The sequence below is a fragment of the Penicillium manginii genome, assembly GCF_028828005.1.
Source record: "Penicillium manginii strain IBT 31320 chromosome Unknown utg000002l:1.0-5564898.0:1.0-5567710.0, whole genome shotgun sequence".
NCBI lineage: Eukaryota > Fungi > Ascomycota > Eurotiomycetes > Eurotiales > Aspergillaceae > Penicillium > Penicillium manginii.
This window is the reverse complement of record NW_026643103.1, coordinates 2,701,304-2,718,378: the sequence shown is the minus strand read 5'-3', so window position 1 is coordinate 2,718,378 and position 17,075 is coordinate 2,701,304. Positions and strand designations below refer to the sequence as shown.

Genomic DNA, 17,075 nt, shown 5'->3' with positions numbered 1-17,075 from the left:
TAGTACTACTTAACCCCCACTATTTCGTGTTTATTCTGCTTTTATCTTTTACAATGTCGAAGCCAGTTCTAAAGTATACAAGAAATTTGATTGAAATGTAAAAGAAGAATTGAACTCCACAACCCCGATAACACCCAGTTTCCCGCTCCCACATGATTGAAAAAAAAAGAAACCAAAAAAGGAAATAGAAGTGAAAGTATAGGCGTATCTGACTCCAAAATAATATTATCATTACCAAGTAAATTTTTTTTCTTGCGTTGATTAAACCGCATCCACCGGGTTGTCTGAATAACCGTTATTCGCATGCTCGGGGCCCGCCCCATGCATGCTTGGGCCATTAGACAGACGTCCAACGAGTTTTTCCATCAGATCATCCGCCGGCATTAAACCGTCAAAATGGTGCGGCTGCTGCGTCTCGCGCGAGGAAGGAACCTGGGGCTCGGTTTGGAAAGGGATGTGATGGTATCCACCAGCATTGACATCGCCAGGAATGGAGGTGGAGTGAGCTCCCCAGGATGCTTGACCGTGACTGAGGTCATCGAGAGATTGTGTGCTGGGCCCAAAGAAGCCGTCAAGCACACTATGGCTGTCGTGAAGGTTGACACCATGCTGTTGGGATGGAACATACTGACTAGCGTCATGGCCCATGTTATAGCCCAGATTATGATGTGTCATGGGAATACCGTGCATACCGAGCATCATGGGTCCGCCGGTGCTAGCGCTCATGCTTGTCGGTTGGGATGTCTCGGGTGCGAGGCTGGTAGGGAATGAGTCCAGAACCGAGCTCACGGCAGTTTTGTCACCCAGGCCATCTTCCGGCTTGGTGATTGAGGTCATAAAGTCCAGTTGACCGGACGAATTAAAGATATTAGCCACATTTTCGTGGGAATGAGGGTATATAGGCCATTGAGACTGTTGCTGAGGATGATGGTGGGTAAAGTCTTGAGGTTGAGGTGCTTGGTAAACACTCTGTGAGGATTTGTTGAGAAGGATGGATTCGAGGGACAGAGGAGGAAGGTCAACGCCAGAGCTTTGTCGGGGGCTGTTGGTTTGAGTGCGATCAGGAGGGGGGATCAGACGGCGCCAGGTAGTTGTACCAACTTCCCCAGGCCCGGTTTGACGGAACTTCCAGACAAGAATGGCCATGCGTTCACTTTCTTCGCCCTGGTGACCCTGGAATTGACTTGAAAGCCGACGCGAACTGGGGGGAGTGGCACGAATCTCCTGTACTGCAGACAGAGAGCGGATAAACCGACGAGTGCGATCAACAGTGGCATGGACAGACTCGGGTTGGCCGGAGTCTTCGGCAATGCGTTTATCCTGGGTCAGCTCAGTGAAGAGCTTCGCCCACCAAGATGATTCAAAAAGCGGCTTGACCTTGGTTGATTGGGGCTTGGGAAGATCGTGGTATGTTTCCCAATGCTCTCGCCCTTCTTCATAGAGCCGGGTGCTGCAAGTCCAGTTGTCCATCTGGTTGACCATAGACACGTCACCAGCAGTGGGGTGGCCGAAGTCAAGGTCTAGTTGAATACCAAGTCGGGACCCAGAAGGTGGGAAATCAGTCATCAGCTCGAGATTCACCTCCAACATAATGATATCGCAGTCGAAAGGACCATTCATCTCATCAAGAGAAGAAGCCAGATGAGGGAATGAGGTGCGCCATCCATTCACGTCCTCAAGGGGCATGGGAGGTGCATTAGGGTGGTGGAGATCTCCCTGAAGACGGGTATATGCGTGAAGGGCCTTGTCGATACGGTTGGCTTGCTGAGGAGCACTGACCCACATATCAAAGCTGAAGCCGTGGATGTTCTTGGTGCTAGCCTCCTGCATACTAGAGCCCAGAGTATAATGAGGCGGAGGGAGATCCCCACCATAAGGCTGCATCATTCTCATAGGACCATGGTAGGTCTGGTGTGTATGGCCGTAGTGACTGGGTGCTGCTGGATGCTCCATGGAGGATCTCCACTTGGGAGTGACGGATGTCTGCGAATGACCACTCAGTCTGTCTCCTGATTGCTCTCGAACAAGTCGCTCCCCTAACCATATGGTATTAATATTCGAAATCTGGAAGACGTCAAGCTAGTAAACTCACAATCGGGATCGCCCTTCAGGAATGAATCGAGAACCTGCAAATGACTCGACACTTGCTTGCGAGTCCTCCTTTTGCCAGTCAACTTGAAGATGTACTCGGCAATCAATTCATTCCGGCCGTATGACTTTCCACGCTCTGACCACTTTCTCCGGCCCATTGGAGGGTTTGCTTCAAGAGCTGTAAATGCAATTAGACCTGATGTGTTATGAAGCTGAATGGAGAAGGCTTACCCTGCTGGAATGCATCTTCCAGCTCATCAGACCAAACAGGCTCGCCATCCTTGCCCGTATCACGCCGAGGACGTGCCCGATATTCCATGTACTTCTGAGACTTGAGGTAGCTGCGTCCGCGTCGAGGAGCTACATTAGGCCCGACTGAGTGAAGACGACGCAGCTTGCGGGCATGGAGACGGGCAGCCACTGCTTGTTGGTGAGCAATGCTTGGGGCTGCAACGGGGTGGGCAGCGGTGGCATGGTGGGGATACTTGAAACCCAGCTGCTGAAGATGGTCATCTCGGCCAGTGGGATCCCCATGGGCGAAGGTATCAGAGTATGACTGAACGTTCCCAGAGGTGTTCTGTAGAGCTCGGTCGGTATGAACTCCTACAGCCTCGAGGGACGGCTGGTTCTGAGGCACGAGGCACTCGGGTTGCCAGTCAGCAGCCATGGCAAGCTTACCAAGTGACGGGCTTCTCGAAAAGAATGACGGATTCCAAGGAGGAGGGAGTTGAGAGGCACCGTCAAATGCTTACTGCCTGGCAAAGAACGCAGCACAGTCACAAAAACAACTGCTCAAGAACGCAGACAGGTGGAAGAGAATGTCAGGACCTGAGAAAGAGAATGTGAGAGCGAGCAAGATGGTGTTTATAGGGAAGCATAACTCCCCTGGGGAAGGGTGTGTAGTCCTAGTAGCAGCATTGCTACGCCAGGTTTGCTTTGCCTGCACCGCGACCCTCGAACGCCAGCTCCATACTCCTACGCAGGACCCAGTCCTGGCCGTCGCGCGCCCAGACGCCGTGTGGGGAGCAAAGGACGGCCGCCATCTGTCCTTGCGGCGACAAATCAGGAGTCAAGAAAGGGTATGATCTGAAGGAAGTGTTGTGGGATGCAAGGGATGCTGGAGATGCTGGAGCAGCACGATCCAGTCACGAAAGACTCGGAGATTTTGGGCTGCAGGACAGTGACCTCGCCCGACTATCATGCTGGTCAGTGTCGACAAACAATCGTCAGTGATCGGTGGCAATGGACAGCCATGAAGAATGTCGGAAGTCCAGCGACGTTGCCTATTTGCTCAACCCTGGCCCCAAGAATGTCACGACCACGGCAGCGCACGCATTGGAATGTAGGCGAGTGATCGTCTCAGGGCTATCACGACAAATAACTCACAGCCCTTTGGTCCTAGTGGTGGTCGCGTGGAGTTTGGATGGGAAGGGACCAAGAGGGGAGAAGGGACTTCGAGTGTACAAGGAGAGAGCATTTGCGGGTTAGGGTTAAAGGGCACTGCAGCACCTTGAATGGGGAGGAACAGAAAGAAGCACATGAGCGGCACGAGGGTCTTAAAAAAAAATCTGCAGGGCTTAACTGACAGCCGCAGGAACGTGTTCGGGGTATCTCTTTTCTCTGAGCGCAGGTACAAAAATTAAAAAGCCAGAAAAAGCGTATGCAAGAAATCGTACATCGTCGTCCTCCACCACCATGCAAGGGGTGCGCTATCGGCCAATCCCCAGTCAACGTCCACCACCCTTCTTACAGGGAGGAAAGGGAAAAGGGACGCGACCTTCATGCTTCTTCCTCCTGGGCCCCTACGGTGAATTTCTTTCGTCCGCCGCCCATCATTTGTTGGGCCTTCACACGGTCCACCTGTTCCCCTACCTTTTTCTCTATCTTCAAGATCTCCTCCTCGGGATCGACAGCCTCCTCGCTCGCGAATTCCAGCACCAGTCGGCGACCCAAAAGATGCGTGTTTTTCAACGCGTCGATGGCATTTTCCGCCTCGCGAGCGCTGACAAAGTCCGCGAAACCGAAACCACGGGCAGTGCGATCGAATTTTTGCGGAACACGCACGGACCGAAGCTGGCCGTATGTGCCGAAAAGTGATCGAATGTCTTTCTTTGTGGTCTGGAACGGCAAGTTCTTGATGATGATCTTGGTCCGACGGGCTGCAATCTTCTTGGCAGTGTCTTCGCGTCTCCGCTCCTCCGCGGCATCCATGCCCTTGTGAGAGGCACGGATGACCAGCTCGTGTTGGTCGAGCTTGTAGCCATTCATGGCTGCAAGAGCCGATTGAGCCTGGGACTTGGTTCTGAATTCGACAAAACCGAAACCCATGCTGAGAGTCTGACCTGGCTTCTTGGGGTCGGTCTTGGTCTTGATACGCCCAGTGACGAAGCCCTCCAGAGGGCGGAAGACCTCCAGGAACTTCTCATTGGTAGTCGAGAAATCCAAGTTCTTCACGAAGAGAGTCGATGTCATGCCAGTATCCTGCTCGTCGGCTGCGAATGTGTCCGCAGTAGAGAAACCTTGGCCCTTGCCGCGGGTTTCGGTGTCAACAGCCTTGGGTACCACGTTCGGATCGAACAGATCCCGAGGAGCTTTCTCCAGGAATATGATTGAGTCCCCGAGTTTGCGGTAGGCTAGGGCCTTGAAAGCTTTTTGTGCCTGATCGGGTCTGGCAAATTCTACAATGGCAATAGTACCGCTGGGTGGCATGAGAAGGCGAATAATCTGACCAAAAGGTTCAAACATGCTTCGTAGTTCACCAGACTTGACACCATAAGAGAAATTCTTCACCAAGATCGCAGTGTTTCCACGTTCGCGACCCTTGAAGGCGTCGATATTCACTCCATTTGATGCGAAGTAGGCCTTTGTTTCTTGGATAACATGCGTTTCAGCATGCGCTTGCTTGACAGCCGCATCAGAAGATGTAGGGTCAAGCAAGTCTGCTTTAGAGACTCCGAGTCTCTCCGCAACGGAAGACATCACAGCATCAGCCTAGACACAGTTAGCTTAAATTGCTTCTCCAAATTAACGAGTAATACTTACGTTCATGTAAAGAGAGTTCCAACTGAACGAAGAAGAAGTAGCACCTTGCTTCCGCTTGATCTGCTTCTGTTTCTTCAGGGGGGAGTTTCGACAATTCATGATCATCAATCTTGTATGTCTTCTTGGCAGATGCACCAAGGATGTGCATGAGTCGGCCCTCAAAGAGCTTTCCATCGAGGGCCTTGTAGGCTGCAATCGCCGCATCGGCGTTCGAGAATTGAATATAGGCGAAGCCTTTGCTCTTCTCATGGCGAGTATCAAAGGCCACGTGAACCTGGAATTTCATCAGCGCTTGGTCAAAACAAAATGAGCGGCATGTGCAGGTGAAATGGTTGGGTTGCTCTTCAGAAAAACAAGAAGCATCTACTAAAATCTCTTGACCTGTTCACATCATCTGCCTTTGGCATAAGATGTCCCTATCAGGAAATTCATCATGCGAGCGATCGACCAGGGCATCTCAAGGATGCTGGTACGAATGGGGGTGGAGGGGCAATGGGAAAGAAAGAAAAGGAGAAAGTGTCACTAACCTCGTCGAGTTTGCCATATTCAGCAAAAAGCGGCTCTAGGTCCCCATCAGTGGTATCGTAGGCAAGGTTTCGCACGAACAGACGAGCAGACTCGCGGATGAGATCAATATTCTTGTTCTGCTCCGCCGTCAATCGAACTACAACTTCTTGCTCTTCGTCATCTTCATTTTCGTCATCATTAGCTGTGGGTTGAGGGGGAAGAGGGGGTTGAGCGGCGATATTCTCAATTGCCGCATTGCGGGATTCTGGTTCATCAGGAGTGCGACTCCGAGGCTTGGCCGGTTCTGCAACCTTGTGGTCATCAAACTCGGCCTGCTCATCTTCGTCAAGAAGACCTAAAAGACGGCTTGTCTTTGATCGAAGCCAATCGGCATCCGAGACAGGGGCAGCTTCGCCTTGTTCTTCATCTCCATCATCCTCTTGGTCATCAAGCATGGGAGTGTCCATACTCTCATCTGGTCCACTTTGGTCAACAACCACAGGTTTTGGTGCCTCATCCTTTTCACCAGGAGAGGCTTCCTGGACACGAGCTTTCTTCGGGTGGGAAGGCAACTCCTCGGTGACGGTGGTCTCTTGGGCAGGGTGGTTACTGACCGGCACAGGCTCCTCAGTTGGATTCACCATGCCGTCGTCATTTGCCCATGTGCGGATCTTGGAGGATGTTGACATCAATGAGAGGTACTCTTTGAGCTTAGGGTCTTGGGCCTTCTCTTCTCGCTTGCGCTTGAGACCATTATCCGAGGACTGGAAGTCATTGTCCATATCGCGGTTGCGAGAAGGGAACTTCTCGGGCTTAGCGTCAATCTACATACTGGTCAGTCTCCAGACCAACTGAGCTGGTCAGCGTGGGGCGGCGAGGAAGAAGGGAAAAAAAGGCAAGAAGGAAAATATTTTCCGCTCACAACAAACTTGACGTACCGGTCGGGCAATGTCTACCGAGATCTTGGACATCTTCAAGAATGTCTTATTGAAGTACTTGACAGCTTCCTGAGCCGCATCATGGCTCTTGAAACCGACAAATCCCATCCGCCGCTTGGGCAGGACATGAGCGTCGGTGACCTGGAAACGGACTGCAAAATGATTGCGGAGCTGATCATTGGAGCATGTCGGTGGAAGACCACTGACGAACACGCGAGTGTTCTCCATTTTGGCGTTCGACGAAAGCTCGTGCAAGAAGGAAGAAGCGGATGAAATGATAAATTATTTCCAACTAAAATATTTGATCATCGGGGATTAGTATCTCCGGACCGGGACCCACCTGGAGCTCTCAACCCAAACGATAGGCGGTCACAGACATCTCCCGGCAGTACTTTGCACAGCACTATCACCGTGAAGGCGGTCAAAAGGCGCGACCCGATTCCATCACGCGCAAAGCACAGCTGTTTGCCTTAAGGATACCCCCTCTGCACCATCCCGATCTGACCTTAAAGACCTTACGGATAACAACTTCTCACAATACCCAACAATGACCGCTGAAAAGAAGGACAAGATGGAGGGTGAGTTTCACCTTCACCAAGAGCCAGACTCCATTTGCTAACATCCAGGCGCAGCACAAATCAAGTCGGTGGATATGGTAGGACCGATCGACAATTACATCCAGAGTTCTAGCGCTCACATTACTTGATAGACCGAGGATATGCAGCAGGAGGCCATTGCTCTTGGTAGGTGGCTTAAACGATTCGCGCACGAGCCATGACTGATAAACCCCAGCGATTGAGGCCATGGAGAAGTATCACATTGAGAAGGTATGTCCCTTACGAACCTACAGAAATTACAATTATTTCAATGCAGTTTCTAACAATTCTTTCACCCAGGACATCGCCCAGTACATCAAGAAAGAGGTTCGCTCCTTGCCCGCCTCACCCCTCCCCGCATCGTCGCTGATAACCCCCTCCAGTTCGACTCTCGAAAGGGTGCCACCTGGCACTGCATTGTTGGCCGGAACTTTGGAAGCTTCGTTACTCACGGTCAGTTATGAACACCCTGTCCTCATACTTTCTGTTTATACTCATTTTGCGGCAGAGACGAAGCACTTCATCTACTTCTACCTTGGACACTGCGCGATCCTCCTCTTCAAGACCCAGTAAAGGGCAACAAATACCAAGACGACAGATGGGGAGATCCCGTGAGAAACCTCGCAAAATACCATTTCTAGCGATCCTTTTTATCTTTGTCTCATAACCTCGAGTCTCTCTTCTCTTGATTTTCAACAAGCACTTTCTTCGCGAGAGAGTTGCGGCATCCTGTACATACTGTCATCTATCAGTATCAAATGTTTTCAGGATCTCATTATTATCTGCTCCCTAGAGCTTCAATTGGTGAGATCTGAGAATCTCTTCGATATGTAGTTCGCGTACTTCGTACTCCGTACATGTTGGATCACATGGACCTCACGTGCCGCCAAGCAGCCAAGCCACACCCAGCGCCTCCCCGAATACAGCTGCCTTCAGTCCATTGAACATCATTCCATCTCTAACTTTCATCAATCATCATGGCCTTCTGTATCACATTTGGAACTCACGGTATGTAGCCATGTCCTATTGTCCACATGGAGCTTCCAAACATGAGTTGTGGGGACCTGTTCCTGGCACCGTTCTTCGGGTGTTTACCTTGTGGACATCTCCACCCTGCTTAGTAGTATACCTCGGGTTACTGATCCAAGCCACAGAGTTCACGGGCATGCTCGAAGGCTACGAGCAGGTGCGCGCTTACTGCTACAACTGTGAGTGACCTTTCATAATATTCCTCATGACTGGTGGCTTGCCTCCTAGGGGGCGTCACACTAATGCTTCACCATTGTTAGGCCAACACTGGAACGGTCATTGTGTGACTAGATGGTATGTACCGAATCTTACAACATGCTGGAATTACGATCTAACAGTTATTGATAGGCCCTTCTTTACCATTTGCTTCATTGTACGCCTTCTCTGCCTCTTGATGTGTTGTCCCTTACAGCGGGGGATATGACGAGATGACTAACATCACCATGGCACAGCCTTTGATCCCGCTCTCAACCCACAAGTACAAGGTAAGTACTAGAGCCTCTAAAGAAAAGTTGAACCTCAACCAATGTATTAGAGCTAACATATAATTTAGGAGGTGCTATGCTACACCTGTCGCGTGAGCCAAGATCTTCGGTATGTCACCCCATCTTGACCAGCTAGGTAATGCGGGTCTAAATTAGCATCATCCAGGGACCGACCTGATATCACTCCTGAAACACGACCACCACCGCAAATGGCATGGGGTCCTCAGCCACCCCTCTCAAGCTTATGGTGGGTACCAACAACAAGCGCCGCCGCAACAGCAACCGCAACAGGACTACAAGTGATCCTTGAAGGCCTTTCCTTGAGACACAGGCAATCACAGTACTTTTCCAGTTGTTTGTTTGGCCAAAAGAGGGGATATCATGAGGGTGTGGTGCGTACTACAGTCCGATTTCAGCAAGTTCAAGTTGTTCAAGTTTCGGCGTCGGTTTCTACTCTCTACTTTCTTTCTATTTACTTCTGATATCGATGAATGGTCCTTCGAGTGACTCGCATACCTGTACCACACTTTTCTTTCTTTTAGAAATCCAAAAGGGAAGCACTTGACATTCAAGAATATTAATAATAAAAAAACCAAAATAAGCTAGGGTATAAAAAGTAAAGCGCAAAGACCGGCAATCATAGACCTATCGTACCATCATCCCAATCCTAAACAGAGGGCTTCACATCCTCTACGTCCTTACTCTTCTCATCCCCAGCCTCCGTCGGTGTCACAACACCAGAAGGATGAGACGAATCCGCCTTGCCGCGCCAAACAACCGGTTTCCGACCCATAAGATCAAGGAACATCATGCGACACACACGACTAATGCTCTCCCAACCTTCATACACAGGGAAAACAACCACGCCAAACAATGTACAGAACAGCCAGATGATGCCAACAACAACCCAACCCGTGAAAAACTTCTTGCTGAAGACGTACGAGCTCCCATACATTGGGATCGGCCAGAGGATGAGAAAAGCAAAAGCCATGAAGACGGTAAGGGTACGCGAATATAGCGCGGCGCGGTTGAGTTTGCGCTCTTCTTCTTCTGCCTGTGCGGCGGAGGATTCGTGTCCTTCGCCCGGGACAAGCTCTAGGTCGATGTGAGCTGCAGCTGCGACTTCGGAGTCGTCAACTTTGCGAATTGCGCGCATTGACTCGTAGTCGTAGTTCTGGGAGCCGAAGATGAATGTGAAGAGCGGCGAGAAGATCATTGGGCTGAGGAGGGCGGCTACATTTCCTGCTAGCATGGGGTAGCTAATTCTATCTGTTAGTGGAATGCGGTCATATGGTCAGTCGAGAGAAGCTGGAAGATAACTTACTTCGCTCCTGTGGTATCCACGGTTAAAATGCCGGATTCCTTCTTCGCGACCACGAGCCATGCGATAAGAGACACAGCGAGTCCAAGTGGTGGAGATGCAGCGGCCGCAATCCAATTCTGGCCCTTCCATAGAAGAGTCATAGCACCGGGGAAGACAGCGGAGGAAATAATCACACCCATCAGTAGGTACAGATATCCCATGCCGATACCAGCGTAGTAAAGGCCCGTTGCGAACCCAGCCATGATAATCGAGTAGACGATACATGACATATGCGACACCCAGACAAGCTTCTTGCCCTTGGCAGATGGCTCGATATAGGCCTGCCAGATATCGTAGGTGAAAATGGACGAAACGGCAATCAACTGTGCCGAGAAGGCGGAAGTCACAGCCATGAAGATCATCAATGTAGTCGCAACTGCACCGCTGTATCCGAGAAGTTTGACTGCGGCGAAGGGGAGGACTAGTCCGGCCGTGACATCACTGTCGCTCATTCTATTTGTGCCCTCTAGGGCCAGCGCCGAGATACCCATTGTGCTGGCGCAGAGCCAGGGAATGGCGAACCAGCAAAGACCCCCGATCACATAACCAGGAAATGCGTGTACAGGGCTTGCGGCGATGGCTTTGTTGTAGTAGCCGTTGTCGAGGAAGACCGTTCTAGTTGATGTTAGCTTCTTTGATCTAGGGTATGGGGAGAGTATGCACTGGACGAACCCAAAATTGCCGATCAAGTTGATGATCCAGAAAATGCCACCCTCTTTCGAGCGCATAGTGACATAGCTTCCCTCCGCATTTCCCTCGACAGGATGTCTCTTTGCAGCCTCAACAAGGGCATCGTAGACCTTGCCCGGCGAGCCAAGCTCGGCATTGGTCGCATATGCCGAAAACGCAAAGAGGAAAATGACGACCAAGATAACCACAGTGTGCATATAGTCCGTGATAAAGGTAGCTTTGATACCACCAAAGAGAGTATACAGCACCACACCAATGGGGAGCAAGAAGCAAGCTGCCGCAGTGTGAACTCCAGTGAGGGAGGTCATGACCGCAGAGCCACCAGTCAATAGCATGGCCGTGACGAGGATGTTTGTCATGAGGCAGAAAACGATGAAAACAACATGGACGACCGTACCGTAACGGGCTCGAATCACTTCGAGAAAGGTATGTGCGTTCGGTGCTCGTCGTTTTAGTTCGATGGCAATGGTTGCGAAGAGGAGGATTTGCACGGTTGCACCTGTATAGATCCATTAGCACTATGCCGCAGAGGCTTTATGCTACTATCAACGGTACTCACCCGAAGCATAGAAGAAAGGACCCGAAATTCCATATTTATACGCAACGGCCGACGACTGCAGCAGAGTCGCCGCCCATGTCCAGCTACTCACGACGGCAGCAGCGACGAGGCCAGACTTGACGGAACGACCGGCTGTCGAGAACATCTCGGAGGTTTGAACTTCATGTTGGTACCTATAGTAAATAGCATATGTTAGATACTGGATTTTATTCCAAGATGAAACAATTATAGACTTCGGAGTTGAAAAGCTTACCGTTTCAATGCCCATGTAATAAAGATCATCACCAGGGCAAAAGCAAATCCCAATCCAAGGATAATGCCATACCCAAAACCCTGGGATAAGGGCGCTGTGAAAGCGACAGCCATATTGAGCTCAGACCCAGTTTGTTAATGAGGTCAATAGGGCGAAGTCAAAATATAAGGTGGGAAGCCAAAAAAAAAAGTTTGAAAAGAAAGCTGCAAGGGATGAATATGCAGAAGACGAGCAAATCGACTAAACAATCCAAGTATGAACCGGATTTGGAAGTTTTCAAGCCCTATAATAAAGTTAAAGCCACAATTGGCGAACCATGACATTCGGGATAAGGGGAGACTTGTTTTATAACAAGCATGCCGAGAAGGAGAACGATCCAAATCTCCGAATTCGCACGTCCTAACCCCAGCCGACGGTAAGTCAACGCTCTATCCTAGCGCCTGAGCTTAGATAGGGACGTCCAATGTACCTTGGACCCGCTATCCTGGCCCAGATAAGGGCTCTGTCAAAGGACATTGCTCTCGTAATGGCATAGGAATAAGCCGGTAACTAAACCCCAGCCGCGGGATGTGTATATTAGCCCCCGGACCAAAGAACTTCTCCAGAGATCATCAATTTTTATCATGCTGACCAAAAACCCACGACTTCTACTCCGTAGTCCAATTCCCATTGGAGTACTGGGCTATCGCGGGTCCTAATACTATTAGACGATTCGACGAGTGTAAGGCTTATCAGTTGCGCTTTTCTTGGCTCCATCCTGGAATAGTTCTGCGGGTTGTGATTGGCGTAGGGACTGGTGATGATAAGAAGGGTCTCCGAAAGTGGAGTCTGGGGTGCTTACCACGAGAATATGAGCATTGACCTGAGAAGGTCAATCGATCGGGCGAGTCCGTTGATAAATGGGTGACTGTTTGATAGGACCCCGCTTAGTCGATGTCTGTAGTCATTGGCGATTTCCATGCGCTAGTAGCTGTACCCTCCCAGGGCTGTCACAAGTGCGGGTGAGAGATTAAGCTCCAGTGACAGCAGAAATTATGTGAGTTTGTATCCCTTTGAGATAAATGGACGGGAATTTTAGGGGCCTAGATGAGTACTATTCAGTCGCGGACAAAAGACTTGCAGATATAGAGTAGCAAGTGGTTAATTCTCGGCTTGATATCCATACAATCAAGGCCGCTCTAAAAACTATACCATGGCTAAATGAATACGTCTACAATCAATCGCAAGCACCGCACTCGCAGGACAACAACAACTCGGAACCTCGATGCCTTCTCCAGGGAGTCTACAATTTACAAAAGCCAAAAAAACATTGTCACTTGAATTGTCAAGTCCATTACTCGATGCAAACACATTCGGTTGATATGGTACACACACATCAGACTCCTTCACACTCCAAGCCCCCAACCACACCAGGCGAGCGCCACGGCTATTTCAGCGCGAAAAGTCGCAGACCAAACGTTGCGGAAGAAGGTCAAGGTCATGCACAAGGGTCCAAGTCGACCTATACAGCGGATAGGCCATGGGGCAGTCCGCAGCACCCACAGTTAAAGAGAAAGAAAAAAACAGAAAACACCACGTATGTCGAGAAAAACGGAGTAGCCAGGAGACGATCCAGGCCGCAATTCAGATTCGGAACCAGGATCAAATTTCATAGGGGTATAGGAGAAGGATTGAGGGTTGAGGGATGGCGTCTCGTAACCCGGGCCGGTCATCCACACCTTGCCAGATTTAACTGTGAAGGGCGGAGCACGGGGTGAGATGGAATCGAGAGAATCGCTTATGCGGAGAACTTGCGGGTGACCTTGGCGATGACTGTTCACATCATATTAGTATCAATATCAGAACCAAAATTGGACCACGCCCGTCAAGTTGGATATCCAAATTCCAACTCCGAACGGAAGCCATCTGAAATCGGCTTCCCGGGCGATACAGTATGAAGCAACGTACCGTGAAGACCAACAACCGAGAAGATGAAGCCCAGACTCAGCACCAGAACAACAACGGGGTCCACCCGCAGACCGGGGCTCTCATCAGTGTACAGCTTCAGCATGGTACCGGAAGAACCACCGGCACCGGCAGAGCGGGTAGAGCTGGGGCGAACATTGCGAAGAGACTCCTTGTGGTCAGCGGCGGCACGGCGGCGCATAGCAGCACGAGGACCGCCGGGGGAGTGGGAGAGGAAGGACGGCCGACAGCGGAGCCGGAGGCGACAGCAGCGCCGGCAGACTTGGAGTCGGCGCCAGACTCGGCGCCCGAGGTCAGAGGAGAGGCAGGACGGGGGGAGGCCTATGGTGAGGTTGTTAGCGGGCTGTAGATGGATTTGACAGGAATACGGGGACGGTTGGGTATGGGGGTGATGGGGGTGCTCGAATGGAAAGGAAAGGAGGTGTTGGGCTGGGGAGATTGGGATTGGGGAAGCGGATGCGATGATGAGCAATTGAATGATTGAAGGAGCTTACCATTGTGAATTGAGGTGGAGGGTTGAAGGGAAAGGAGTGAATGAAAGAAAGTTGGGGGAGAAGATCAGGGCTGGAAGGAGAGGATTTGCGGAGTTCCAATGAGGCCACGATCGCGCTTTCCTAATTCGATACGAGGGGCGGTACTGGTATGGTCACGGGGAGCTGTGTCCCGCTTGAATAGTGGTAACTTTGCGTATGTATTACAGAAAGCCCACCAATCAGAGAGCTTTACTTTGAGACACAATTTACTTACTCCCTACTATGAGCAACCTCACTACTAGTTGATACATACTTTATTGTAGGTAGCAGCATTTAAATGATTCTATTTACACGGAGCAGGTCATATCGAGGTCATTCAAAATTGATTCTTAGATCTAAGACTAAGCGGTGATCATTGGTAACTGCCAATTGACATTGCACTCGTAAGTGACATGGGAAACTTAAAAAGAGCACCCCGGGAATCATCGCCAATAAATAAAAAAGGAAAGAAAAAAAACGCCACCGGTGCTTTCGTGAGGGATATATGAAGGAAAGGGGGAAAGCAGACAGGGAAAAAAATCACAAGAATTTTGTGCCCGGCACCATCGGCGGAAATGATGGATGGGGGAAAAACATGAAAAGAGACCATAGTTTTCGCAGGTGAGGTATCATGGGGCAGGGTCCAAATCAGGAACGCAGAGATCAGGCTTAAATAACGGGGTGGTCAGGAATCACAAATGAAAAGAAAAAAATCAGAAAGTAGGAATACTACTCCAGGTCCAAACGCCGAAAGAGATCACCATGAAATACACTATACCATTGGTTGGAACGCAATCAATCGATCATCATTCGGGAGGGAACCTGGCCTTCAACATTGGAGAGCTCGGTCGATTTCTCCTCGGCGCGAACCTTCTTATTTTGAATGTGGGGCTTGAGACCATGGTTGAAATTGTTGACGCACATGCACGCGTTGATAATGGTAATCACGATGAGGATCAGGGTAATGATGGCGAAGAAGGTCATTGATGGCCGAGCGGCGATGTACATCGTGGCAGTTGCTTGCGCGTACATACGGAACAGCTTGAAGATGAAGTATGCCATGGCCGCAAAGAAGAGGAGCTGAAATGTGATGGTGAGCAGGCTATCCAATAAACTTTATTTTTGTTTCTTGGGAGACACATGATAGACTTACGATGATAGCGATCATTCCCGGAGTAGATTCCCGGCGGACAAAGAAGGCGCCGAAAGCCAAGATAATAATTGTCACCGGAACGGCGATGATGGTGAGATAAAACTCCGCATCATGCTTATTGGACGAGACGATGACCAGAAACTGAATTGTGAAGCCGAGGAAGAAAAAGAAATCAAACTTCAACAAGGCGATATAAATCTAGAACACAGATATACAAGTCAGTAAGTCATCAAGCGGGTATTAAGAGGTGACGGGTCTGACCTGGTACGTCAGATAGCGACGCTTCATGCGAAGATCGGCACTGATATGCTTGTAGATTGTCCAAGCGAATTCATCATAGAGTTTCCAAGCGACGAAGGTCATCAGAACACTCCCGACTCCCACGATGCACGGAATGACGATCAAGAATGGCTTCGATTCCCCCCAAACCTCGGGCTTGATGTAACTCTGGTCGGTGAGCTCGTTGACTGCGGTGTTGATCTGTTTAACTTGGACCGCTCCATAGATCAGCAGTCCCACGTTACACATGCAAAGACCGATGATCTGAATGGTGTTCTTCATGCGCAGTGCATCATAGACCAGCACAAGTTCGTAGATGAAGCCGAAACTGTAAAGGGCGAGGAAAGTGGGAATCGTCTTGGACGCGGGAATGTCGTTGGGCTTTTCTTGGATCTGGAAGTTGGCAAATACATAACTGGAAAAGAATGTTGTTAGCCTCGTCCGGGATCGGACTGGAAGTCGCTTCTTAAGTTCTCTCCATGCGGAGTACTCACCATTCGAGAGCGAGGGTAACGACCGTTTGAACGAGCGTCACGATCGCAAATACCCAGGTCCATCGGGTATTGGGGATATACATCCTCCTCGTCGCAACGGGGGCGGGATTCGCATTGGAGTAGGTCTCGCGAGCGCGAAACCGCTCGGATTCCGGATAATACGTAGGGTCGAAGCCGGCAGGACCCATGAGGGAAGCGTGCGATTCTCGCGATGAAATCTTGGCAAAAGGGCCTGAGGCGGATTCCTCCGCAGAGTTGTTGGGGTAAGGCACAGTGACGGTATTGACCACCGGAGAGGCGGTGTTTTTGGATAATGAGGGAAGAGGGAAGACGGTGTCAGGTGGCACGAAGGGCTGTCGCTGTCTTGTCCCTGATACGTGGGTGCTTTGAAACACCGAGGAAAGGCACGTGTGTCCGGCTTGGCGTGTTTCTGCGGGAACCGGCGCAGTTGGAGTTGAGTTGAGCTGAGCTGAGCGAAATGTTCGTGAATAATCAGACTCGAGGGGAGATTGCCAGGCACATCAAAGTTGAGAATAGATGTCGGGTCGAGTCGAATCGAGTCGAGCCCAGTGTGGGTTACCGTTGAACGAGGGAACGGGAGGCTGTTAGAGCCTGGTAATTTTTCGCGGGAACGGGAATTGGCGTGGGTAAGTTGGAAGCAAGATCAACCTCAACTCACTAGAAAACGAGTGGACGGAGTGGAGGATAAGGGAAGAGTTGAGTTGAGTCCGGAGTGGAAAGAGGGAAAAAACAATCAGGGGTGCATTTCTGGGGTCGAAGGTATTCCACGGGTCCCAGACTTGGCAGCCACGCACCTGCCTTCGATGGGAATTCTAGACTTCACACACACACAACATACACTACGGAGTACACAGCACACACAGAACACACTGCAGGGCACACTCCACTTACGCTAGTGAGAGTAGCGCAACTCTTGTCCCCATTCCTTACAATGGCTGCCTGCTCAGCCTTCCCTGGTCCCGTGCCCCCCCCCAACCTAACTGCTCCGATCAATTATTACGAAACCGCGGCGTCCTGTCACTCTCGTCTAACAAGCCACACAAAATAACTCTGATCGTCCTCATCAGGAGGTAATTTGGACTAGGTTGAGTGCAAGGC

General features: G+C 50.4%; 7 protein-coding genes across 7 annotated transcripts; 2 read left to right on the top strand and 5 right to left on the bottom strand.

Moving 5' to 3' along the window:
* Positions 1-261: 261 nt before the first annotated feature.
* abaA (transcription factor AbaA) lies at positions 262-2,758 on the bottom strand (the record flags this gene model as incomplete). The annotated part of the gene is made up of 3 exons (XM_057098922.1): positions 262-2,036; positions 2,093-2,269; positions 2,323-2,758. The coding sequence occupies 3 exons, from the start codon at positions 2,756-2,758 to the stop codon at positions 262-264; spliced, it is 2,388 nt and encodes a 795-aa protein (XP_056964058.1).
* Positions 2,759-3,870: 1,112 nt separating this feature from the next.
* Positions 3,871-6,806, bottom strand: mrd1 (RNA-binding ribosome biosynthesis protein MRD1; the record flags this gene model as incomplete). Its single annotated transcript, XM_057098921.1, has 5 exons — positions 3,871-5,082; positions 5,134-5,155; positions 5,178-5,407; positions 5,661-6,464; positions 6,579-6,806. 5 exons carry the CDS (start codon positions 6,804-6,806, stop codon positions 3,871-3,873), a joined length of 2,496 nt encoding a protein of 831 aa, XP_056964057.1.
* Positions 6,807-7,125: 319 nt separating this feature from the next.
* On the top strand, positions 7,126-7,747 carry N7533_002270 (dynein light chain DYN2; the record flags this gene model as incomplete). The annotated part of the gene is made up of 7 exons (XM_057098920.1): positions 7,126-7,156; positions 7,211-7,233; positions 7,288-7,321; positions 7,371-7,405; positions 7,475-7,501; positions 7,558-7,627; positions 7,683-7,747. 7 exons carry the CDS (start codon positions 7,126-7,128, stop codon positions 7,745-7,747), a joined length of 285 nt encoding a protein of 94 aa, XP_056964056.1.
* A 404-nt stretch (positions 7,748-8,151) lies between these two features.
* On the top strand, positions 8,152-8,866 carry N7533_002269 (rhodopsin family protein; the record flags this gene model as incomplete). The annotated part of the gene is made up of 7 exons (XM_057098919.1): positions 8,152-8,182; positions 8,329-8,382; positions 8,464-8,497; positions 8,552-8,576; positions 8,656-8,688; positions 8,757-8,797; positions 8,845-8,866. The coding sequence occupies 7 exons, from the start codon at positions 8,152-8,154 to the stop codon at positions 8,864-8,866; spliced, it is 240 nt and encodes a 79-aa protein (XP_056964055.1).
* A 489-nt stretch (positions 8,867-9,355) lies between these two features.
* N7533_002268 (sodium:solute symporter family protein) lies at positions 9,356-11,666 on the bottom strand (the record flags this gene model as incomplete). Its single annotated transcript, XM_057098918.1, has 5 exons — positions 9,356-9,947; positions 10,013-10,666; positions 10,724-11,240; positions 11,301-11,473; positions 11,554-11,666. 5 exons carry the CDS (start codon positions 11,664-11,666, stop codon positions 9,356-9,358), a joined length of 2,049 nt encoding a protein of 682 aa, XP_056964054.1.
* A 1,664-nt stretch (positions 11,667-13,330) lies between these two features.
* On the bottom strand, positions 13,331-14,015 carry N7533_002267 (SEC61-beta family protein; the record flags this gene model as incomplete). The annotated part of the gene is made up of 4 exons (XM_057098917.1): positions 13,331-13,365; positions 13,501-13,669; positions 13,714-13,839; positions 14,013-14,015. The coding sequence occupies 4 exons, from the start codon at positions 14,013-14,015 to the stop codon at positions 13,331-13,333; spliced, it is 333 nt and encodes a 110-aa protein (XP_056964053.1).
* Positions 14,016-14,825: 810 nt separating this feature from the next.
* N7533_002266 (uncharacterized protein) lies at positions 14,826-16,144 on the bottom strand (the record flags this gene model as incomplete). The annotated part of the gene is made up of 4 exons (XM_057098916.1): positions 14,826-15,110; positions 15,184-15,381; positions 15,445-15,877; positions 15,957-16,144. The coding sequence occupies 4 exons, from the start codon at positions 16,142-16,144 to the stop codon at positions 14,826-14,828; spliced, it is 1,104 nt and encodes a 367-aa protein (XP_056964052.1).
* Positions 16,145-17,075: the final 931 nt, after the last annotated feature.